Source organism: Sycon ciliatum, chromosome 11, assembly GCF_964019385.1.
Source record: "Sycon ciliatum chromosome 11, ocSycCili1.1, whole genome shotgun sequence".
Lineage (NCBI taxonomy): Eukaryota > Metazoa > Porifera > Calcarea > Leucosolenida > Sycettidae > Sycon > Sycon ciliatum.
In genome coordinates, this window is record NC_088653.1 from 12,118,283 (window position 1) to 12,143,950 (window position 25,668).

General features: G+C 50.5%; 1 protein-coding gene across 1 annotated transcript in view; it reads left to right on the forward strand.

Moving 5' to 3' along the window:
* The window catches only part of LOC135827395 (mucin-2-like), a 37,081-nt gene extending 18,941 nt beyond the window's left edge, over positions 1 to 18,140 (forward strand). Inside the window, exons 9-13 of the mRNA XM_065339889.1 lie at positions 3,044 to 3,220; positions 3,821 to 4,126; positions 9,906 to 10,238; positions 10,941 to 11,084; positions 15,608 to 18,140. Of these exons, the coding sequence (XP_065195961.1) occupies positions 3,044 to 3,220; positions 3,821 to 4,126; positions 9,906 to 10,238; positions 10,941 to 11,084; positions 15,608 to 16,575 (1,928 nt within the window). The 3' untranslated portion in view covers positions 16,576 to 18,140. The remainder of the gene's footprint in view (positions 1 to 3,043; positions 3,221 to 3,820; positions 4,127 to 9,905; positions 10,239 to 10,940; positions 11,085 to 15,607) is intronic.
* The last annotated feature ends 7,528 nt before the right edge of the window (positions 18,141 to 25,668 follow it).

Genomic DNA, 25,668 nt, shown 5'->3' on the forward strand with positions numbered 1-25,668 from the left:
GTTCTGACTCAGATTCAGTTCAGTTCCATTTTCGGTTCCGCATTCTGATTCTGAAAGCTAATTCATTCGGATGCCGTTTCGGGCTCCTTTGCAAGTGTTCTATGAGTCCAGTGTCTGATGAGTCCAGTGCCTGATGAGTCCAGTGTCTGATGAGTCCAGTGCCCGTCAGAGGCCTTACTAATACAGTAAATTAGGCCTACAACACTTACACGAAGAGAATATAGGCTGGTGTATAGACTGGGTATAAAACTCATTTTTAAACGGATCAGACTGGCTCATATAAACGTATTTTTACCTGTTGAGTTGATTGAGGGAAATATAAACCAATACACAACGTCGGCTGCGCCTACACCTTGGTTTGTATACAGGTTTATACTTCCCATATAATCACCTGGTTAGCTTATACATATAGTAAAACCTGGTTTAACAATGCGACCACCCCACGGTGCATGCAAAAGCGGTCGTTAAAGCCAGGTGATCTTTAGAACCAGGTCCCATGCATTCGCGAACCATGTCTCGTGCATTCGCGACATATCTGATCGTGTACATACTAGTTCTTCAGTTTCAGATAAACCTTGTTTTGTGGAAACATGCTTTTAGTTTGACAACATATTACAGTACGAAATAGTGGTTGCGACTTCGGCGATGATTTGTGAGAAAGGGTTCGCTCCCCACGCCGGAGCTCGCGCTATTCTGTCGACCTGACTTTGACACTTGACTGACTCACGACTGCCATCCAGAGGACACGAAGTCGGCGGAATAGCGCGAGCTCCGGTGTGGGGAGCGAAGCCTTTCTTAACATATCACCAGGTGATGGAACACCGTGTTCGGAAGCATTGCCCCTTGCTCCAGCCATCCACTGTTGGTTGAGCCCAGGATACGGTTCAGATGGTCGCAAGACCGGGGCTCTACCAACCATGGATGGTTGTAGCAGGGGACACTGTTTCCGAACACGGTGCTCCACCACCTTGTAATATGCTGTCAAACTACTAGCACTTGTGGAGTCATGCACTTCTATGTACTCATCTTGACAGGAATGGAGCGTGGAATACTTTCGTGCGAACAAAGCACCCGTGAGTTTCACACTCCACTCAAGTGCATGCAGCGCACCCTGCACTGCCATGCACTTGTCACTTATGTTGACTGCATGCACTTGTTTCTGAGCGCATTTCAACCCTGTTGCAGTCAAGCCTGCCAGCCGGGATAGCACTTTTTGCTAGTTTTGGTCACTGGGTGCAGCTCAGATATGGCACTCGGTACACTAAAAGTCGGTTGCTGGTCGCGCAAGGCAGGTGGTCGCTGTATCCGGTGCGGTTTCCGTGTAGAACTGTCTGTGTATGGAAAAGCGGTCGTTTTAAAAGCAGGTGGTCGCCAAAATCAGAGGTGGCTTTTAGACCTGGTCATACTGTATAGCTGGTTGTACAAACTGTCATTTTGTTGTACGCACAATTATTCTGTTGAAAGGTAACGGATTCCTAGCAACGCATCGCTGGAAAGGTCTTAAGCTGAGCTTTCCAGGGATTTAAGTTCTTCGCGCCAGGACAAAGTATGACCGATTGGTGACAATCGAACGGCCAGGATTTGCAAATTTGTTTGGCAAACAGTACAATTTTTGGTTCGCTATTGGTGCGTGTTAGGGAATTTCCCTGGACACAGCACCTGCGTAATGAGCATCAAACAACGGAGGGCTTGAGTCTCAGCTGTCTAGCGCAGTTGAATAGTGAATCTCCCTTGATTGTGAGAGTAGGAACGCGAGCGAAAACGCGAGGGGCAGTTATTCTTCATTTTCCGGCACACTGGGTGACTTGTAAAGTGCAAGGGCCTGACCTTAAGATGCCTGTTGAGCTGTGAATCGCTCAAATGGCTTCTCTGATCCAGATCTTTCCAACGAGCCGTGGATTGTGAGAATTCACCGAGGTGAGGTGAAGTTGGAATTGTATTTCGTTCGGAGCTATGCCTGCCGCTTTGAGTAGGGTTAGCTCATCACATTGACTATACGGCCATTACGGGATGCTCGGTGGTAGTAGCAGCAGGCTGGCATGGAAAGGGATTTAATTAAAAGACCTTGACATATGATCTGCTGATAAGGCTAATACAGGTTGTAATGAGACTTATCTCGTAATAGGACTTGCAGCTAAAGGCGAAATCAGGGGCGTAGCAGCCGGTCCGGCCGGTCAGGCTTTGGCCGGACCACTTTTTCGCCCGACCACGGCCAAAAGTGCCCAGAATGCAGGATTTTGCACCCTAATTTCAAACAATTTCCCGGAGAGACCCCCGAAGCCCCTCCGGCCGGACCACCTCCAATGGCAGTGCTACGCGCCTGGAAATAGGCACTAATTCGTACTTACCTGGGCTACCCTCAATACAACATAAACAATAATTATCGATGCTTCAACTCGTTATAAGATAATTGAAAATCTCCAACATTGCTCTTCCTTGGATGCGAAAGATTGTACGTATCTACGACACATAGATATAATACGTTGTTCCTTTCTGCTTTATCCTACTTCAGTATGTGTTTTGGCCTTGGTCCTGCATGGTCAATATTATCTTATACTGAGGGTTTAGCACTCCAGGGACCTGGGAAAAGGGTCGTTATATCGAATTTTATGTACTATCGAATTATGTTGTAACCGGACGTGTAAACAGTTGTATAGACCACGTATCGCCAGGGGATTTCAGATTTCTATTTTACTAACGGGGTTTATGTACTAACCATACTCGTTATAAAATGAGGGAGAACATGTATTTTTACATATTTTTTGCAAATAAAGCTGGGTAATTACACGATGTATAAAAAGCAGCATTTGCTTCTGGGAAGGAGGGTTCACAAAAAGAACACCGTGACTCAGTGCAACTGCACATGTGGACAGCTGCTATTGTCAAGCGCGAGTGGCAATGTCCGAAAGACGGCAAACAGTCCGATGCTGATGTTCACCGGCGGGAGATTAGTCCAAAGAAAAACACCCGGTGCTTTCCTGTGTGTCCAATCGTTGTGGAACGGTGTGCTTTGTGCTCTGCCCCGTGTCCACTTTATGAACAGGTACCGGAGTGTCGACGACAGGCAGTTCAACCTCGGACTCTGTCACTGCGGATACCGTGCCGACTAGCTTGCTGGGAACAACAGCAGCGCGGGCGACCGTAATGCCAAGCAGCGCTACCGCAGCTCCGTCGACATCTCATGCGGTGACTCTCATCCCAGCGACCACTGCCACTCGGAGTAAGCATTGGAACGGGCCACGGAAATGACAATTTGTAATTTGCAATGTTTATTGTGTTAATTACTTAAAATGATTCCCCAAAGGCTGTCGCCTATCGATGGGGGTATCCAAACTTTCCATAATACCAAAGCCGTATAAGAAGTGATGAGCTATAGGTGAGCAAAGAAAGGGATCATGAAGCAGTCTAGAGCGGAGCTCTGCGCTCGAACATACATGTATGTCATGCTGTGACCCTGTTGTGGGACAGACATGTCATGTTCAGGTTACAGTGGACCGTGTGTGCGTGTGCTTGCATGGCAGGTTGTTTCCACCTAGAGCAACCGTGGACGTGTGTATGCGTGCGTGTGTATGTGTGTTGTGTGTGTGTGCATGTGTGTGCATGTGTGTACATGTGTGTGTATGTGTGTGTGTGTGTGTGTGTGTGCGTGTGTGTGTGTGCGTGTGTGTGTTGTTGGTTGTGTGTACATGTGTCTGTGTGTGTGTACATGAGTCTATAATTATGTGTGTGTGTGTGTGTGTGTGTGTTTGTGTGTATGTGTGTGTGTACATGTCCGTGTGTGTTCACATGCATATTTGCTCCTTTGTGTGTTGCCGTACAGGCATTGGGACGTTAACATCTTCGCAAACAAGTCTCAACGCTTCCGAGACCATAACCGGCAATGTTGTACTGAGATGCACCTGTATGCCGGCATGCACCTACAAATGGCTAGATGCAGAGTCCACACAGCTCGTGCCGTCTTCTTTCGGCGGCCGTCTTGACGTGCAGAGCTACGCGGGACGTGGGGTCCTGTCCTCAACGCTATCACTCGAGGATCCAGAGAGGCATGACGATGGCATTTACCAATGCCAAGCTACCTTTACTGATGCCTCTGTCAAGTCAATCTCATTCACACTGGGTGTTTACTGTGAGTTCTCCCTCCCTCCCTCCCTCCCTCCATTTCATCCATCCATCCACCTATCTATCTATCTATCTATCTACAAAGGAGTAATTTTGGCAATTGCCGGCAACGTGCAGAGCGTTTCACACGAAGAAAGAGAAATAGATCCAGTTTGGATTTGTCGTGACTCAAAGTTTCACGCGTGAAACTGAACTGGACCTATTTCTCTTTTTCGTGTGTATCTATCTATCTATCTATCTATCTATCTATCTATCTACACACACTTGAGAGGGACGAAAAGCGTTTCTTCTGTAACTCTGAGTTTCACGGTTTTAACCGATCATTAGACTCCCTCCGAGTTTATCTATCTATCTACCTATCTATCTATCTATTTACACACACTCTTCCTCTCTCCCTGACTTCCACACCTGTCTGTGTGTATCCGATAGGACGTCTTTCCTAATGATTCCCTGTTTCTTAGCTATTTTACAGAAGGTGGTTCCACCTAATCTACTGTATTTCAGACTAAGCTTAGCACATCACGTGGACCACTTTCTCCCAGGCTATGTAACAGTGTAGGAGTTCCATTTTGACAGAAAGTATATTTTTCGCAGTAAAAGAGTATTTATTTGTAGAGCTTGTGTGGATACAGAGTCCTAGGTTCGAACCCCAAGATGGGCAGTTAGTTACATTTTTCTCTCCTTGCGTATTGGGCCAGCTATTACAACAGTAAACCTCTACCAAGAGTACATAACCCCCCAGAGTGTGCAACGCCGATCCAGCTCTGCATAGGGTCTTGGTCGAGCGGAATCGGATCTTCTGATGTCATGCGTACACTCCACACCAGCGCAAGGCCGGTCTCGAGGCAGGGCACCATTGATTTTGATCCGAGAGTACCCGCGAATTCCCGGGTTCCTCTCAGATGTGTACTGTATTATGACGCAAAGATCCGATTCCGCTCGACCAAGACCCTATGCACACCTGGATCAGGCGTTGCACACTCTGGGGGGGTTATGTACTCTTGCCTCTACCTTAGAAGATACATCATTATGGTTCACTGGTCCAAGGCCATGTAACAGTAAGCCTTACCCTAAAAAAATACATTTTAAATGGTTCACTGGTCCAAGTGTAGTATTGGCGCACCGTAGCGTAGGAGCACGTGACACTTTGCATGCATGACCTGTCATCTATAGAAACCTGTACGCCGGCCTGATAGACACGCTTTTTGCACACCACAGTCAATAGCCTGAATGCTTCACAGATTTTATTCTTCCTCCTGCCGCCACTCTGTCTGGTCCACACACATAATAATAGATATCACTTTTCCTACACTGTCTCCCTTGCTTTAGCAATTAGTTATGGATTCCGTTACACCGCTGGCGTCTCTTTCTCTTTCTTCATTCGCTACCTAAACATAACGTTTCCATTGTTTCTCTTCGATATTCTTTCCGCTAGTTCTCGCTGTCTTTTCCCGTAGTCTCGATCTTTCTGCCGCAAAGCCCGCTGTTCTCCCGCTAGCTATTCCGTACTCTACGCTGTCCATCTCGATCTAGCGATCCTTCTCCCTGCTCCGCTGCGCTGTTTTATCGATCTCCCCGATAGCTAACTTCCTCTATAAATTGCTAGTGTTCACAATCATTCTTTGCCTTTCCGTGATTCAGACCAAGAGAAGTACGTTCCCGAGAGTTAGGCTCTCTCGACCCCGAGTTCAACTGTGAAAGTCTGCGACTGTGTCGTAGCATTGATTGTGATCGTAGTTTAGAGAGAGAGACTTTGAGTGCATGAACTGTTGATATCGCCGATATCACACTGGTGGCAGCGGTGGTTCGTCCTCTACGTGCTTTCTTCTTTAGTCCTCTTGCTGTCTCGGTCGCTACTTGCTTGCTTCTCTGTCCACTTAGCGGTCCTCGTTCCTCTTGTCCTGAATCTCGTTCACCACCTGCGCTCCGGTCACCATGGCTCAACCTGCTCCTGCTGGTGCTGCTGCTGCTGCGCCTGCCGCCGTCCCGCGTGTGCCTCCTCACGCTATTATGCCAAACAAATTTGCTGGTTCGCTGTCGGACAGCTGGCCGACGTGGCTCAACCACTTTCAGCAAGTGGCTACCATCAATGCCTGGACGCCCGCCGAGCAGAGTCAGTTCATGGCAATATCATTGAACGACGAGGCTCAGCTTTATTACCAGTCGCTGCCCCAGGCCACCCGACAGGGCCCAGTCGCTGCTCTCATTCAGGCGCTCCAGGACCGTTTCGCGCCTGCCCAGCGCGTGGACCTACACCGCGCCAATTTCAAGGGCTCACACCAGTCCAAGGAGCAACCACTGGGCTCCTTCTGCGAGAACGTAAGACACTCTGCACGCCTTGCCTACCCGGCCATGCAGCCTGCTGATTTGGATGTCCTCGCAAAGGACCAGTTCGTCCAGGGCCTGGATTCGCGTGCCATGCGGATCCGGGTCCGCGAGCTGAACCCCGCCACGCTAGACGACGCTCTTCGGGCCGCGATGCAACATCAGGCAATCCAACGCGCGGAGACTGCCCCGGAGGAGCGCCCGCCAACGTTGCCCGCGTGTTCCGCGCAGCCATCTTCGACCAGGGACGCTCTAGCCGACCAAGTGAAGGCCCTGGCGGAGACCGTGGCCGCACTGCAGTCTGTCCAGACGGAGCTTGCCCGCCGATCTACCAGGGACACGGGCTACCATCGGCGTGACGAGCCATCACCCCGCCGCATGCCGCCCAGCCCTCGCCCTCCTACATCGTGCTGGAACTGCGGGCGAGACGGTCATTTGGCCCGGGACTGCCGCTCTGCTCCTCAACGCCAGGCTTCCCAGCCGTTAAACTGGCGCCAGCTGCGACGGTGAGCCCACGTTCGCCAGCCGTCTTCTCCTGTTGGGCTCCGGTTAGTGACCGATGTGATTTTGTATATATTCTTGACTTCGTTGCCATCGCTCTGTTTGCACTGGGTTGCATCCATTTCTGCATTTTGTTTCCTTGGCTGTTGTGTTGTCTTCCCGTTCCGCCTAGTGATCAAGGATGGCCTCCTCGTCAGACGCTATGACACGACCGCCGAACCAATTCACCAGCTGATTGTCCCATCTGCAATTCGCCAGGACATCCTGACTGCGCTCCACACTGACGCTATTGCTGCTCACCTCGGCATCACGAAGACGGCCGACAAAGCTCGACAGCGCTACTACTGGCCGGGAATGACCTCGGACATTGAAGTGTTTATTCGGGCCTGCCCAGTTTGCCAAGCTCGCCAAGGCCCAGTCCCAAAGCCTGCCGCTCCTCTCCGCAGTCAACAGTCGTCATTCCCGCTTCAGCGTGTTGCCATGGACATCATGGGCCCGCTACCCGCCACGGCACGCCAAAATCGGTACATCCTCGTCATCGGCGACTATTTCACAAAGTGGGTGGAAGCTTTCGCCATGCCAGATATGCTTGCTTCCACCGTTGCCCGCTACTTTGTTGATGGCTTCGTGTGCCGTTACGGTGTACCTCTCGCTCTCCATACCGACCAGGGCCCTCAATTCGAGTCCCGACTCATGCAGACCGTATGTAAGCTGCTGGATATTACCAAGACCAGGACAACCGCCTATCACCCACAGTCGGATGGCATGATAGAACGTTTCAATCGTACGCTTGAGAAGATGCTCTCCGCCTGTGTCACCGACCATCAGGAGTGGGATTTACACCTGCAACGGACGATGTTTGCGTACCGGTCCTGCGTGCATGCCTCCACCCAGCACACTCCTAGCCGTCTCATGTTTGGTCGAGAACTGGTGCTCCCTCTGGACATCATGTACGGTTCACCTCCACGCCCACATCCGGACTACCCGCTCTATGTCCAGCAACTGGAAGCGTCCCTTAAGACAGCCTTTGCTAATGCCCGCCAGTTGAATGCACTCGCCCTCCGTCGCCAGAAGAAGGGTTATGACGGCACCGTCCACACAAAGCCACGTCTCCAGGTCGGTGCTGAAGTGTCCGTCTTCTCGCCCGTCGTCCCGAAAGGAAAGTCGCCCAAACTACACAGCTACTGGTCCGGCCCGTTCGTTGTCCGTAAGGTGCTGGACTCTGTCACTGCCACCATCGAAGACGCCAGCAAGGGCCAACTGCTGACGGTCCACGTAAACCGCCTCAAGCCGTATATTCGGCCGCCTGAAGTGCCAGTCGCTCCTGCACAGTATACGGCCCAGATTAACCCGACCTGCGATGACGACCTACCCGTACCGCTGGCTGGCCCGCCGCCTCGCTATAACCTCCGGCCTCGGAATGCACTCCAGCGACCTCACCGCTATAGACAACCATAAATTGTAAGATCATTTTAAACGTCATCGTAAGACACCCTTATCTATATTGTTTTCCCTGCTTCATTTTTTCTTTCATGTTTACTACCTGTATACTTTGAACACGAGGGCGTGTTCTCAAGAAAACAAGGTGTGGTGTAGTATTGGCGCACCGTAGCGTAGGAGCACGTGACACTTTGCATGCATGACCTGTCATCTATAGAAACCTGTACGCCGGCCTGATAGACACGCTTTTTGCACACCACAGTCAATAGCCTGAATGCTTCACAGATTTTATTCTTCCTCCTGCCGCCACTCTGTCTGGTCCACACACATAATAATAGATATCACTTTTCCTACACTGTCTCCCTTGCTTTAGCAATTAGTTATGGATTCCGTTACACCGCTGGCGTCTCTTTCTCTTTCTTCATTCGCTACCTAAACATAACGTTTCCATTGTTTCTCTTCGATATTCTTTCCGCTAGTTCTCGCTGTCTTTTCCCGTAGTCTCGATCTTTCTGCCGCAAAGCCCGCTGTTCTCCCGCTAGCTATTCCGTACTCTACGCTGTCCATCTCGATCTAGCGATCCTTCTCCCTGCTCCGCTGCGCTGTTTTATCGATCTCCCCGATAGCTAACTTCCTCTATAAATTGCTAGTGTTCACAATCATTCTTTGCCTTTCCGTGATTCAGACCAAGAGAAGTACGTTCCCGAGAGTTAGGCTCTCTCGACCCCGAGTTCAACTGTGAAAGTCTGCGACTGTGTCGTAGCATTGATTGTGATCGTAGTTTAGAGAGAGAGACTTTGAGTGCATGAACTGTTGATATCGCCGATATCACACAAGGCCATGTAACAGTACACCTCTGCCTTCGAAGATTCAATGTTGTGGTACACTGGTCCAATGTCACTGAACAGTACGCCTTTACCTAAAAAACATGATGCGGTATGCTGGTCTAAGACCTGCAACATCAAGTCTATGCCTTTTGAAGTTACTTGTCTAACCTTATTTGCTTCGATCTGATGTAACAGCACCGCAGCATGCAGGCAACGCTTTAGAAATTCAAAAATCTCTGCAGTGCACTATGATCGCCATCGGGGAAATCAGTGGCTGGTCTTTTGTATTTATTTCTGTATTTTTAAAGGATTACCCAGATGCTCTAGGCCTGTCCAGGGCAGGGGATCTGCTACTCACAGAAATGTCATGTATTCAGGAAAGTGTAGCCCGAGTACAGATAAAAATCGCATGTTGCTGTTCACATTGCAGATCCCACCTACACAGCTGCACTGGTAGATACTAGTAGTCAGCCCCGACTCGATAGTTGTTTGTTCTGTCAACCCTCAACTTCTGTGTTCTAGTCGTAGCTTCGCTCTCCCTGCAACTTTGTTATCTTTCTTGTTATTGATTTTCGTCTCGAGCCGGATTTCTGTTCTTTAAAAAAAAGAAAAGAAAAGAAGAAAGATACACCGGATGTGTGTCTGATAGCATGACTACAGTTCATACCTGCATGCTGCTGTCCTCTGCTGCAGATGCACCGGAGGTGTACACGTCCCCTAGCAGCACGTACTCGGCGCGGGTCGGCGATGACCTCGTCGTGAGCAGTGCGGCAGTCGGCAATCCAGCGCCAGTGGCCACCTGGGCCATCTACTCTAACCGGACGGGCAAGCTGGTCGAGGAGCCGTACATGGACACGTTTGGCGCGCTCGCGTTTGAAACCAGCGGGCACAACACCACAGCAACGCTGCGCCTCATCACCGCCGTTCCGTTCGCGGAGCACCTTGTCGTCTTTCGGTTCACCAACGCGCTGCGCTCTAACGTGTCGTCAGCAACTGTGATAGTGTCAGTTACGGGTGTGACTCCAAGTGAGTACCATATTTCCCCGATTATACGTCGCACTCGATTATAAGTCGCAGCCCAACAAATTTTCGGCCAAATATGACCAGGCCGAAAATAGCCGAAAATAAATATGCGCCGAATATTTGTTGACTTACAATACTGACATGTCCTTGTCTGCCAGTCTACTTGACTGCCGGCCATGTGTTCGGTGTCCGTTTGTCAGTCTGTTTGTCAGTCCGTTTGTCAGTCCGTTTGTCAGTCTGTTTGTCTGTTAAATTTTCTTTGTCAGTCTGTTAAGCTGATGAACAGTTTCTTTGTCAGTCTGTGAAGCTGACTGCTTTGCTGTCTGTTTATCATTCTGTTTGTCCATTTGGTTGTCAGTATGTCTGTTTGCTTGTTTGATTTAAGCTGTCTTATGTTTCTATCTTCTGTCTCTCTCTCCTTTTCACACATCCGCACACATACACACATACACACACACACACACACACACACACACACACACACACACACATGTGTGTGAGTGCACGCACACACACACACACACACACACACACATACACCGTACACCTGCCCTTACACGTGGATGTGTGTGTGTGTGCACGTGTGTGCACGTGTGCGTGTGCACGCGCGCGCGCGTGTGTGTGCGTGTATGTGTGTGTGCGTGTGTGCTTGCGGTATGTGTATGTATGTGCATATTTGTATTTACACGGTCATGGTTTCCATAGCATCATCAACAACCACAAGTCCAGCGAGCAGCTCCTCCGGCTTGGACCCCACGTACTTTGGTATCATAGCGAGTGGCGTGGCCGTTGTGATTGCAGCTATCATTGCCTTGGTCTGCTCCTCGCACCGACACCGCCAGCATGACCGTGAGTGCATATTCATACAGTCGGTCATCTTGACCCGAATTGTGCGAGTACATCGCTTATATACTAGACCCCATTCTTGTGGCTATCTGGGTGATCTGTTATGTGACTACATCAGTGATCTATCATGTGAATACATCAGTGATCTGTGATGTGACTACATCAGTGATCTATCATGTGACTACATCTGTGATCTGTCATGTGACTACATCAGTGATCTATCATGTGACTACATCAGCGATCAATCATGTGACTACATCAGTGATCTATCATGTGACTACATCAGTGATCTATCATGTGACTACATCAGTGATCTATCATGTGACTACATCAGTGATCTGCCATATGACTTCATCAGTGATCTGTCATGTGACTACATCAGTGATCTGTCATGTGACTACATCAGTGATCTATCATGTGACTACATCAGTGATCTATCATGTGACTACATCAGTGATCTATCATGTGACTACATCAGTGATCTGTCATGTGACTATCTCAAGCATCTATAACAGAGAGGTTCCGGAGTACGATTTTTCGTGCCAAAATTCATACAGGCGCTACGGATTTTTTATACGTCGTTTTCGAGCAGTGAAATGTTCCGGAGTACGCAACTTATGTGTTTGCCGTCATTGCCTAGGTTACGATCGCAAAACGTCACATTCCCGGGCTATGCCTTTTAATTTTGAAGATTTGTACCGAAATCAACACTTCCCGCAGAAAATCGATGTTTCTCGTACCAAATTTGCACGCAAAAAATCTTTCTGCACCCGATGATGCAAAATCTCGATACGAAACATGGTAGTAGTAGTAGTAGTAGAGTTTATTATTTTACTAGGGAACTCCCAACAGGCGTTGCCTTTTTACTGGGAACCCTAGGAATGACTTGGTGCTTGTGACAAATGCAGAAAGGGGCTTAGCTTGACGACATCCAGGTGGAAGCATATTCCATCTGTCTGCTGCCAAAAATGAAATAGCATTCAGGCCGTAACGAGACGTAGCTCTGGGTAGGTTCAGAGCGGCTGAAGCTTGACCGCGTGTAGCAGCATTCGTCAGTTCGTATGAAAGCCAGTCCACACGGATTCTCCGTGCCAAAAAATCGTATGGAGCACGCCTCGGAACAATCTGTAGTGCCCATACGGATTTTGGCACGGAAAATCGTACGCGGAACCTCTCTAATGTGACTACATCAGTGATCTGTCATGTGAAGAATAATTTGAACAAAACACAAAAGCACCATTTACATGATGCTACCATGCTCAGGACCTGTACCAAACATTATCCGGTTGTAGTGCTGGTTGACGACATATACATGGCTGACGGACGGAGCACACATATACATGGCTGACGGACGGAGCACACATATACATGGCTGACGGACGGAGCACACATATACATGGCTGACGGACGGAGCACACATATACATGGCTGACGGACGGAGCACACATATACATGGCTGACGGACGGAGCACACATATACATGGCTGACGGACGGAGCACACATATACATGGCTGACGGACGGAGCACACATATACATGGCTGACGGACGGAGCACACATATACATGGCTGACGGACGGAGCACACATATACATGGCTGACGGACGGAGCACACATATACATGGCTGACGGACGGAGCACACATATACATGGCTGACGGACGGAGCACACATATACATGGCTGACGGACGGAGCACACATATACATGGCTGACGGACGGAGCACACATATACATGGCTGACGGACGGAGCACACATATACATGGCTGACGGACGGAGCACACATATACATGGCTGACGGACGGAGCACACATATACATGGCTGACGGACGGAGCACACATATACATGGCTGACGGACGGAGCACACATATACATGGCTGACGGACGGAGCACACATATACATGGCTGACGGACGGAGCACACATATACATGGCTGACGGACGGAGCACACATATACATGGCTGACGGACGGAGCACACATATACATGGCTGACGGACGGAGCACACATATACATGGCTGACGGACGGAGCACACATATACATGGCTGACGGACGGAGCACACATATACATGGCTGACGGACGGAGCACACATATACATGGCTGACGGACGGAGCACACATATACATGGCTGACGGACGGAGCACACATATACATGGCTGACGGACGGAGCACACATATACATGGCTGACGGACGGAGCACACATATACATGGCTGACGGACGGAGCACACATATACATGGCTGACGGACGGAGCACACATATACATGGCTGACGGACGGAGCACACATATACATGGCTGACGGACGGAGCACACATATACATGGCTGACGGACGGAGCACACATATACATGGCTGACGGACGGAGCACACATATACATGGCTGACGGACGGAGCACACATATACATGGCTGACGGACGGAGCACACATATACATGGCTGACGGACGGAGCACACATATACATGGCTGACGGACGGAGCACACATATACATGGCTGACGGACGGAGCACACATATACATGGCTGACGGACGGAGCACACATATACATGGCTGACGGACGGAGCACACATATACATGGCTGACGGACGGAGCACACATATACATGGCTGACGGACGGAGCACACATATACATGGCTGACGGACGGAGCACACATATACATGGCTGACGGACGGAGCACACATATACATGGCTGACGGACGGAGCACACATATACATGGCTGACGGACGGAGCACACATATACATGGCTGACGGACGGAGCACACATATACATGGCTGACGGACGGAGCACACATATACATGGCTGACGGACGGAGCACACATATACATGGCTGACGGACGGAGCACACATATACATGGCTGACGGACGGAGCACACATATACATGGCTGACGGACGGAGCACACATATACATGGCTGACGGACGGAGCACACATATACATGGCTGACGGACGGAGCACACATATACATGGCTGACGGACGGAGCACACATATACATGGCTGACGGACGGAGCACACATATACATGGCTGACGGACGGAGCACACATATACATGGCTGACGGACGGAGCACACATATACATGGCTGACGGACGGAGCACACATATACATGGCTGACGGACGGAGCACACATATACATGGCTGACGGACGGAGCACACATATACATGGCTGACGGACGGAGCACACATATACATGGCTGACGGACGGAGCACACATATACATGGCTGACGGACGGAGCACACATATACATGGCTGACGGACGGAGCACACATATACATGGCTGACGGACGGAGCACACATATACATGGCTGACGGACGGAGCACACATATACATGGCTGACGGACGGAGCACACATATACATGGCTGACGGACGGAGCACACATATACATGGCTGACGGACGGAGCACACATATACATGGCTGACGGACGGAGCACACATATACATGGCTGACGGACGGAGCACACATATACATGGCTGACGGACGGAGCACACATATACATGGCTGACGGACGGAGCACACATATACATGGCTGACGGACGGAGCACACATATACATGGCTGACGGACGGAGCACACATATACATGGCTGACGGACGGAGCACACATATACATGGCTGACGGACGGAGCACACATATACATGGCTGACGGACGGAGCACACATATACATGGCTGACGGACGGAGCACACATATACATGGCTGACGGACGGAGCACACATATACATGGCTGACGGACGGAGCACACATATACATGGCTGACGGACGGAGCACACATATACATGGCTGACGGACGGAGCACACATATACATGGCTGACGGACGGAGCACACATATACATGGCTGACGGACGGAGCACACATATACATGGCTGACGGACGGAGCACACATATACATGGCTGACGGACGGAGCACACATATACATGGCTGACGGACGGAGCACACATATACATGTACAGTGAAACCTGTCTAAGACGACCGCTCAAGGGACCTTCGAGACGTGGTCTCTGTTACCAGGTCACGCGGCTCGCCGTATCCAGTGTCATTTGGCTGGAACTATCACCCCTTGGTCCTGGTTGCAGTGGTCTTCTAGGACAGGTGGTCTCCTTATCCGAGTGGTCGCCTTGACAGGTTTTACTGTATGCTCGGCAGGTTAAGCTGCACGTTACTTTTAACGTGACGCTCAATTTCACTTGGCGTGAAACTCGAAATTTCGACGTGAGCTGCAGGTCACTCGCGTTGTTTTCCAACACGAGAGCCAACTAACGCAAGCTGAACCTTTATATTCACGTCTAGAATAACGTGTAGCTTAACCTCCCTACTGCATGTGCAAGTGTTTACTTTGTTTTTCACCCAAGATGTCTGAAAACCTACTATGCACGCGGTGATGAGAAACATAAAAAAAACCGTAAAAGATATTGAGTAGCTGAGGGTTAAAAATAGCTGTTTTGTCCTTTGCCTTAGTGACCCTTCCTTCGTGTCCATGAACATACCGCATGATCCTAGTGTTTGTTGTTTTCTAAATCTCTTCAGTGGCCGGCGCAATTACAAAGAAGCACCAGAAGCGACACAGCAGCGACAATGATATCATCGCTAACCGTGGCAATAGTGGCTCCCTGGCCATGCCGTCAGAACGAGCCGACCGCAAGACGTCCACCGTCGCGCTACTGAATCGAACCAGTGTTGATGAAGCTGGCGGTCAGCAGTCTCATGGTCTGCGCACCGTCCTCAGCACAAAATTCATGCGCTCGCCGAGGGAAAGGTGTTCGAACACCGCACCCCCACCTCCAGCGCGCGGAAGCCTGCCGGAGATTCAGACTGCTGACCCACCGTCAGAAGGAATCTATGCTCTAATGGCGGGTAACTCGCCACAACTACCTCAACGGCCCAACTGGCCATCCAAAGTGAACCAGTCGGAATATATTTCCATGGACGTCAAAGACCGTAGCGAGTGGACTAACTCAGACCATAGCACACCTCCGCAAGGACAGTCGTCGTCCAAAATCAGCGTCGCCCACAACAACACAGCAGGCAGGGCAGGTGACGACAACTTCCAATACAACACCTCCCAGCTGAGCCTGGACTCTCCGACGCGTCAGCTTAAGTACGTCAAGTCGTCACGCAAGCGCAGTCCCTCTCCACGAGCCCGTCACTCTCTCGGCGAGCATTCCCTGTCTCCGCTGCGACGTGACCGAGGTGACACCATGTGCTCCGAAGCATCCGAGTACGACGTCAATTACGGCGAGATCCCAGCTAACTTTGGTCGCCTGGCGCCCATGGCCAACGACACCGACTCTGTGTACTCATCCGAGTACATGTCACATCGCCCAGTCTCGATCATCACGCAGAAATCGGCCGACGGGAACGGCGACGACGACTCTGTTTATTCGTCTGAGTACGCAACACAACGGCAGATGTCCGTCACTGCACGCAGGCCAACGGAGGTGTCTAATTATGACATCTACTCGACGGGTTACGGATCACCCGGAAGTGCCGAGTAGTTTCCGCATGTCGCCGCCACGTCTTTTGAATGCATGTTCGCTAGGTCCAGAGGTGTTCAATCCATTAGCTGCGTGGTGCTCAACGTATCAGTGCCAGGCTCGCTCCTCGATTGTGCAGTCGTGTGCAGCCCTGATGCTTTGTGTGCGGACCATACTTTGGTTGCCCGGCTTTGGGCGTTTAGTCCTAGACCACTCTGTGAGGCCCCACACTTCTGTTGAGCCTTGGGGGTTAGTGTTACACTACTTTGTGCAACCCCACACTCCTGTTGCTCGTTGTGGGCCGGATCCTACACTACCTTTGTGCGGCCCCATACTCCGGTTGCACGGTGTCCCTGGACAGTTCGGTGGCGGGTGACACTATACCAGCTACTACGGCGGTCGGAGGTGCTGTTGAATAGTCAGGTCCAGTGCTAGCTCTGGATTGGCCATTCCGTCTAACTCCCGTACCTCTGGGGAACAAATTACACTTGGACTGCGACCCGTGGATGGTGTGGCAAAGCGGCGGCGTGCTTTTCCGTAGTACAAGCCACCATCAGCATGTCAGTATCAGCAGTAACGGTGACTATCTCATCACAGCTTGTTTAGCAGTGGAGGAATGAGTAGTCCTGTACACTGTACTGTACCTCTCCCTGCTCCATTCCACTGCTCGCATGATGTACACCAGGCTACAGTATACACCGCGTGCATGTGCATGTGTGTGTGTGCATGTGTGTGTGTGTGTGCATGTGTGTGTGTGTGTGTGTGTGTGTGTGTGTGTGTGTGTGTGTGTGTGTGTGTGTGTGTGTATGTGTGCACATGTGTGTGTATGTGAGCGCGAACCTGCCCGTGTGTGTGTGTTTGACTATAGGTGACGATGTATCATACATGTACATGTATATAGATGTGTTTGGGTACGTGCACGTGTGTGTTTGCGTCCAATTGGCCTATCCCGATTCTTTGCGTTAGTTTCCCCATTGCTGGCTGCTGGCTCAGTCTTGCAATGGGAAATGTGTTTATCCCATTCGTGCTGATCTACACCCCACCTCCTGCACACACACACACACACACACACACACACACACACACACACACACACACACACACACACACACACACACACATACTCCTATCCCAATTTCATGATTTACTATCTTACGCTAGAAAGGTTCATTGAGTTCTTTTTTTGCTATTCTCCTATTATTTCTGCTAGCCTTTATACCTAGTTTCAACACCCCCCTGGCGCCATGCCCCCTGCCCACGCATGCACTCCCACAACCACATACTCCATGCATAGATGAGACTATCCCTTGGTCACATGCCAGCTCACACGACTGATATTATTGGGAATTTTTTCGCTGAATACTTGATGATGTCATGGCTGATGTCATGTGACTTGAACAAAAGATGACGTCATGTAGTTGCATACATTGAATACGATTAAGTTGTACTTTTATTACGTGACTTCATGTATTTTCGCCACGGTAGAGGGATAATATTTTGCTGATTATAGTATGTCATTGGTTCATAGCAACTTTAATTTATAAATAATACTTGTGCTAGAAATCCTCTGTATGTTAGTGTTTGATATTCCCACTGCATGCACGATGTCGTCACTCGTCAGGTTCCAGTCGATCCGAAATGATGGATACGAATACAGTCTGTAAGGCACTGTGGACATTGCTTATACCGACACAACCTCACCTCTCGGGATATCTAAAGTGGACACTACGTATTGCCCGTCTAGTGACTCTATGCCTGATATTAGGAAAGTACTAAAATAAATAGTAAGTGACTTTCTATGTTAAGTCAGTTACACTGGGGAGTATGTACCCAGTTACGGTGCTGACAGTGCTCAACACCACGGCGGAGTATGTACCCAGTTACGGTGCTGACAGTGCTCAACACCACGGCGGAGTATGTACCCAGTCACGGTGCTGACAGTGCTCAACACCACGGCGGAGTATGTACCCAGTCACGGTGCTGACAGTGCTCAACACCACGGCGGAGTATGTACCCAGTCACGGTGCTGACAGTGCTCAACACCACGGCGGAGTATGTACCCAGTCACGGTGCTGACAGTGCTCAACACCACGGCGGAGTATGTACCCAGTCACGGTGCTGACAGTGCTCAACACCACGGCGGAGTATGTACCCAGTCACGGTGCTGACAGTGCTCAACACCACGGCGGAGTATGTACCCAGTCACGGTGCTGACAGTGCTCAACACCACGGCGGAGTATGTACCCAGTCACGGTGCTGACAGTGCTCAACACCACGGCGGAGTATGTACCCAGTCACGGTGCTGACAGTGCTCAACACCACGGCGGAGTATGTACCCAGTCACGGTGCTGACAGTGCTCAACACCACGGCGGAGTATGTACCCAGTCACGGTGCTGACAGTGCTCAACACCACGGCGGAGTATGTACCCAGTCACGGTGCTGACAGTGCTCAACACCACGGCGGAGTATGTACCCAGTCACGGTGCTGACAGTGCTCAACACCACGGCGGAGTATGTACCCAGTCACGGTGCTGACAGTGCTCAACACCACGGCGGAGTATGTACCCAGTCACGGTGCTGACAGTGCTCAACACCACGGCGGAGTATGTACCCAGTCACGGTGCTGACAGTGCTCAACACCACGGCGGAGTATGTACCCAGTCACGGTGCTGACAGTGCTCAACACCACGGCGGAGTATGTACCCAGTCACGGTGCTGACAGTGCTCAACACCACGGCGGAGTATGTACCCAGTCACGGTGCTGACAGTGCTCAACACCACGGCGGAGTATGTACCCAGTCACGGTGCTGACAGTGCTCAACACCACGGCGGAGTATGTACCCAGTCACGGTGCTGACAGTGCTCAACACCACGGCGGAGTATGTACCCAGTCACGGTGCTGACAGTGCTCAACACCACGGCGGAGTATGTACCCAGTCACGGTGCTGACAGTGCTCAACACCACGGCGGAGTATGTACCCAGTCACGGTGCTGACAGTGCTCAACACCACGGCGGAGTATGTACCCAGTCACGGTGCTGACAGTGCTCAACACCACGGCGGAGTATGTACCCAGTCACGGTGCTGACAGTGCTCAACACCACGGCGGAGTATGTACCCAGTCACGGTGCTGACAGTGCTCAACACCACGGCGGAGACAGAGCGTGATACACAGCACAACAAGGGTAAGCAAGGCTAGTTAACTGTTTGTCGCTACTCTTACCATTATTCACTGATATGTGACTTTGAATAAATCATGGATTTCTCGAGTAGATATAAACTAGTCTTGCTTGGCCTTGTTGTTCTGTGAGGTCAGTTACAGAAATCTATCGTCTCATTCGGTCGTTTAGCCTAATCTCGCTACAGTACGTGTGCAATGCCACACAAAGAACATGTCAGTCGACTCCTGATAATTATAACGAACACAATCGAGCAGAAGAATTCGTTCTTGATAGCCGAAGTGGGTTATACCACTCACACCAATGCCCATACAAGCAGCAAGTCATGACTGGCATGTGGCCCATGACAAGTAGGTACATGTAACTTGGTTTACCTGCTGCCTGCCCTGACTCCCCCGAGCACAAGATAATTATGATTCGTTATAAACAGGGACATAAACACGGGTTCGCTCTTTCACTAAATTCGCAACATGCGAGTTCATTGTAAGTGGAGTCCACTTTACACGCATGCATACCCCCCCCCCCCCCCACACACACACATACATAAACCCATGCACTCCCCCCCCCCCCCCCCCCCCCCCCACACACACACACACATAAACCCAAGCACTCCCCCCCCCCCCACACACACACACATACATAAACCCATGTACTCCCCCCCCCCCCCCCACACATAAACCCAAGCACTCCCCCCCCCCCCCCACACACACATACATAAACCCATGCACTCCCCCCCCCCCCCCCCACACACACATAAACCCATGCACTCCCCCCCCCCCCCCCACACACACACATAAACCCATGCACCCCCCCCCCCCCCACACACACACATAAACCCATGCACTCCCCCCCCCCCCCCCCCCCCCCCCCACACACACACACACATAAACCCAAGCACTCCCCCCCCCCCATCCTGCATTGTGAATGTATACACCCATGCACTACCTACACATCCACAAATACGCCCATGCACCGCACTTGCCCCCCCCCCCCCCCCTCCCCGACACACATACCCATGTCGGAACCGAGTTTGGGTTTGGTCCGACCGTATCCTAGCCTTTCATACAGTTTGTGTATGATATGGCGGCGGCTACTCATGACCTCCTTAGCAGAAAACACAAATTCATTGTCCAATGGTTGGTCCGACCATGGCCAGACCAGTCGGACCGCTTCCACCAGGCATGCATGTAGATTACTGTACTCCTACACCCCCCCCCCCCCCAATACACCCACATGCACCCATGCAACCCACCCATCCCAACACACACGTGCACTCATGCACTCCTCCCCTCCCCCTGTCCAACACAAACACATACCCGTACACCCATGCACCCCCCCCCCCCCTCCCCATTTACACCCATGCACTACTCCCCCCCCCCCCCCCCAGCAAATGCACACACATATTAAACGTTATACCCATGCCCTACACTCTGCCCCCCCCCCCCCCCCCCCCGCACACACACATTATGCAGCCGCTCCGCACAAGACAAGACCGATATCAGGTATGATTGCTCATTGTGTACTATTCACTATAAGAAAAAGCATAGCAGACTAGGCTTGGTTGTCCGGTACTCTAGTCAGCCTATTGTACCGACTAACACTCAAGCTACTTATATCACCAGGCAATACCGTCCATTCCTACATGCATGGCTGATGTACTCAGGAGATGAGAAGACAATCAAAACCGTCTCGTAAATATAATCACTAGTTCTGAGGGAATGAAAATGTCCCGTCTCGTAATTATTAAATTCTCAAGTGAAAAATCAACCACTACATGCCTACATGTACATGTATGTGTCCGTCATCGGCAGGAAATTAAAAGAAAGCAAGCAAAAATATCACTCAACAAGGTATATTGCTCAGTGTTCCACTGGAGTAGATGGTTTCTGATCTCCTCATACGCATGAGAGACAGAGAGCACGAAAGGGATTGCGCCAGATAAAGCCTGCAGTGCTGCCAAATCTACGTATGTTCCCGTATTTTTTTCACTGAAAATCACTCCCTCGTCCGCAGTACGGAATTTGAGCAGCATTGCACGGAAAATTGATCAGCTTCAACTATGTATGCAGAAGCATGGCAAGCGTAATCGGAGCGATAAATACGCTTGTAGCAAAGCGAGTGCATGCGGTTCTTCGACAGCATCAGTACATGTAGAACAACAATCAAGTCTTGGTACGAGTCACACAAAGTTTGTGGTAGCAAATCCAGCCGCCAACAAGCATATGAGTGTAAAAAAGAAGCAATACAAACGATGCACACGGCAGTACATTGGCAGTCCGCAAAAACACTGCAAAAAGACGGAAAATCCGAAGGCGCAGAACAGAAAGCAGGCCGAGTTGGTGGGCATCTCTGTAAAGGGCCTGAGTGCTGTATGGCAGATATGGGCGCGCATGTAGCGAACCGGCCAACATAACAAAAATGTGTCGTACGGGAAGCAACGGGGTGCAGGCTTTGCTGGGCGAAGCATGTACTGGGGACAAGAACACTATGCTCAGAGATCAGTAATGTGTGTTACCTATTATTATACTTCAGTGCACAGTATGTACATGTATATACACACTGTGTAGTCTGTGTGGTCCTACAGCCTACATTCCACACCACCAGACTGTAGGGTAGGGCTGGCATGGTCTACATTCCACACCACCAGACTGTAGGGTAGGGCTAGCATGGTATCAACTATCCTACACAGTCATTCGTACACAATCCGCAGGTAACGCTCAACTTCTGCAGCCACACTAGCAAGCAGCCCGGCCAGGTGATCATTCACAAACTCTGGATGGGGCATGAATAGCATTTCCAACTTCTCACTCCTGCGTACAGCTCTGACAAACCGCATACACCCCTCCTCGTCGTTCTCAAGGCAGAGGCGAGTATTGCCACCGACACAAAGAATATGGAGAAGGGGGCATGATAGCAGAATACCAGCAAGCACAGGAAGCGATTCGGAAGTGAGAGAGCCAGATTGCACTGTCAGCACTCGCAATGCTTTACACAACACTATGCTTGGTGCCAGAGTGAATAGGAGCATGTCAGACAGACCATTCAGAGCTAACACGCCAAGGTGTCCATGATTCACTGTGATAACACGTATGATCACTGATGCACCCGCCGATGACAGCCCTGCACACTGAAATTGCAGGGCGACCCGTTGCCTTGACACCAAGAGGGGGTACAGCATAGCTAGACCTTCATCGCCGATACGAAAGCGCAGCATGGGTCCATTCAGCAACTTGCAGTTAGCCAGGATGACAAGGCATATGAGAATATTTGTGGTGATATCCTGGCACTGAACATGACCAATGGACAGCTGGCTGATACGGTGACAACTAACTATTGCCGGTACCAACTGTGCGTATCCGGATGAGGACAACTGCAGACTTGATATGTGAAGTTTGCACAAAGTCGAACGGTTTGCGCAAATCATGCTACAAATACGTGGCACTAGATTGTCTGTTAGTGCACGGCCTGAAAGACGGACTTCCGATAATACATGACACTGAACAAGTCCCGGTGCCAGTAGCTCAAATGCACGATCGTCTAGCTGGCAGTTGGGAAGGGAGATAGTGCCGATAGACTTGTGATGGTCTGAAATCACGGATGATAGAAGGTAGCAATCCGCCGACGAAAGGCAAACAGAGCTAAAGTTGCAGCCATAATGTGAGAAGGCTGCCTCTAGAGCAGGCGAGGGTGAATGTGTAGCATTGGCCACGTCACCTGTATCCGTTCCAGGCTGCGCATACTCCATGTACACACGGCACGCAAGTAACAGCAGCTGACGGCGAACAGGTGTGAGGATTTCGTGTACAGCCGAAACTGCATCTGACAACGAAGCTGTCATGACTGATTTCTTTTCTTGCGAGCGCAAGCCCAATGGGTCGGAGTCAAGGGATGTGGATGGCCTGGAATGGAAATACTCAAGAAGGCGGGTTGATGCACAGGGATTGATAGGTTTCAAGGCGGTCGATAGCATTCTGATGCTAGCGCGGGGTACTTTGCGCCGCCACAGCTGCAGTAGAGCGCGAACGTAGTCCAGCAATGACGAAGCGAAAGAATGAGGAAGAACTTCTTCGATAGCCTGAGAAACACTCACACCGTCCGCTAGTAGATCAGTGAGAAGGCAAGCAGCCAGACTCTGGACGGCCGAATCGTCGAGATGTTCACACAGAACCTCTGTCACCAGCAGAAGATCGCCCTCGGAAGAGCGAAGGAAATGAGTCACACTTTCACATGCCTTCAGCTTGCGAATATCCTGCTCGTCGGAAACAGGCTGAGTGAGAATCGCTGCAATTAAGGCTTCCTTCGCGTCTGCAACCAGTTGTGATGCAAGCAGACACCAAAAGGTACTCAAATGACCAGTCAAAGCTCCCACCTGCCTCACGAGGAAGTTAATGTCGCTAGCATCAGAAATAGTGGCTGCAATGTACAGGGAAGCGAGGCATTCTTGAACCGAAAGATGGCTGAACTGCCATTGAACAACGCACGGATACGACAGTGACTCCCACGCCACAAGAAGACCGAGCGAGCGACTTTCCTCCGACACCTGCTGTTCATAAAAATCATGGTCAGTGAACACCAGCTTCTTATGAACCAGCATCAGAAACGCAAACTCACCCAACTCCAGGATCCTCTCCTTCAAGATACGTGGAACAGACGGCCAGTCTGGATACGCACTCTCAGTGTTCTGTCGAACGATATTGAGAATCAAAGACGTGAAGATGCCGAACAGTGAGGAAGGAACAAAGCCACAAGTGCGGAAAACATCGCATGTCGACTCCGTGAAGAAAGGCGTTTGCATCATTTCCGCTAAAGCCGGATCAGAATTGACGCGTTCAAGCAATTTGCTGGCCGGTTCACACGGGAGGACTTTGTTTACGTATTCGTGCACATTGTCCTTGGTGAATCCCAGCACTTCTACGCGACGGTCAAATGGGCATGAGAGAGACAGTTTTATGACTTCTTTTGAATGGCGTGATGTAAGAATCAAGCGGACACCTTTCAATTCCTTGCCGCAAATAATGCCACGCACAAAATCGCTACAGTCGTCAAGAACCGTTTCATCTAAGCCATCGAACACGAGACAAAGACGCTGCGGGTTAGCGCGTACAAACGAAGCAATTTCACCTTGCTCTACCGCATTGACAATACCGTATCTCTCTAGTTGTAACAGCTCAACAACATTTCTGGCATTTCGAACACTTGCATCACGCAGCGCCAATGCACTCACAATGTCAAACTCATGCCAGATCAGACCTCTTGCCCAGTCCATAGGACCTTTCAGCAAGAATATGGTCGTCTTGCCAGCGCCAGCACATGCAACAGCCAATACACGAACTGATCCGTCTTCATCAAGTTCTTCCCAGCCAAAGTCAAACATATTGTCCAGTTGCACGTGCTGCACTTTATCCGCGACTCGCGAGAACACATGGCTCAACTTCTGCACATCGCTTTGCGAACCGAAGAAAGTTTGTTCGTTCAGTGAAGCCAGTTCTTCGCGCGGTATCACAACCACATTCACAAAGATCTTATCCAGCGATCGCCTATTCGGTTTTACACCCATCCCCTTGCCAATCTGTACTTTAGCACTTACGTAGCGCTTCTTCAGTATCTCAGCTAACCTCTTCACACCATCGGGTAACGATACCGGCGTTGCGCTTGTCCGCGGGGTCGATGAGCACGACGATGCAGGATCATCAGCTTGGCAATCCACCGAGGCAAGGGAATGATGAGCCTGGGATGAGGAACTCGATCGTGGTTCTTCGTCGGGACATTGCCCATGGCTGGATGTTCGACTCGGAGCAATATTTCCTTTGTTCTCCTCCATTTCGCTGAGCTCAATCGAGTGACTAGAGAAAGGCAGCGAGTACACGACAGTCGCACAACCCCTAGCCCAGCAAACTCAAAATAGTTTAATTGCGGGCCAGGGAAGACTTCTGTT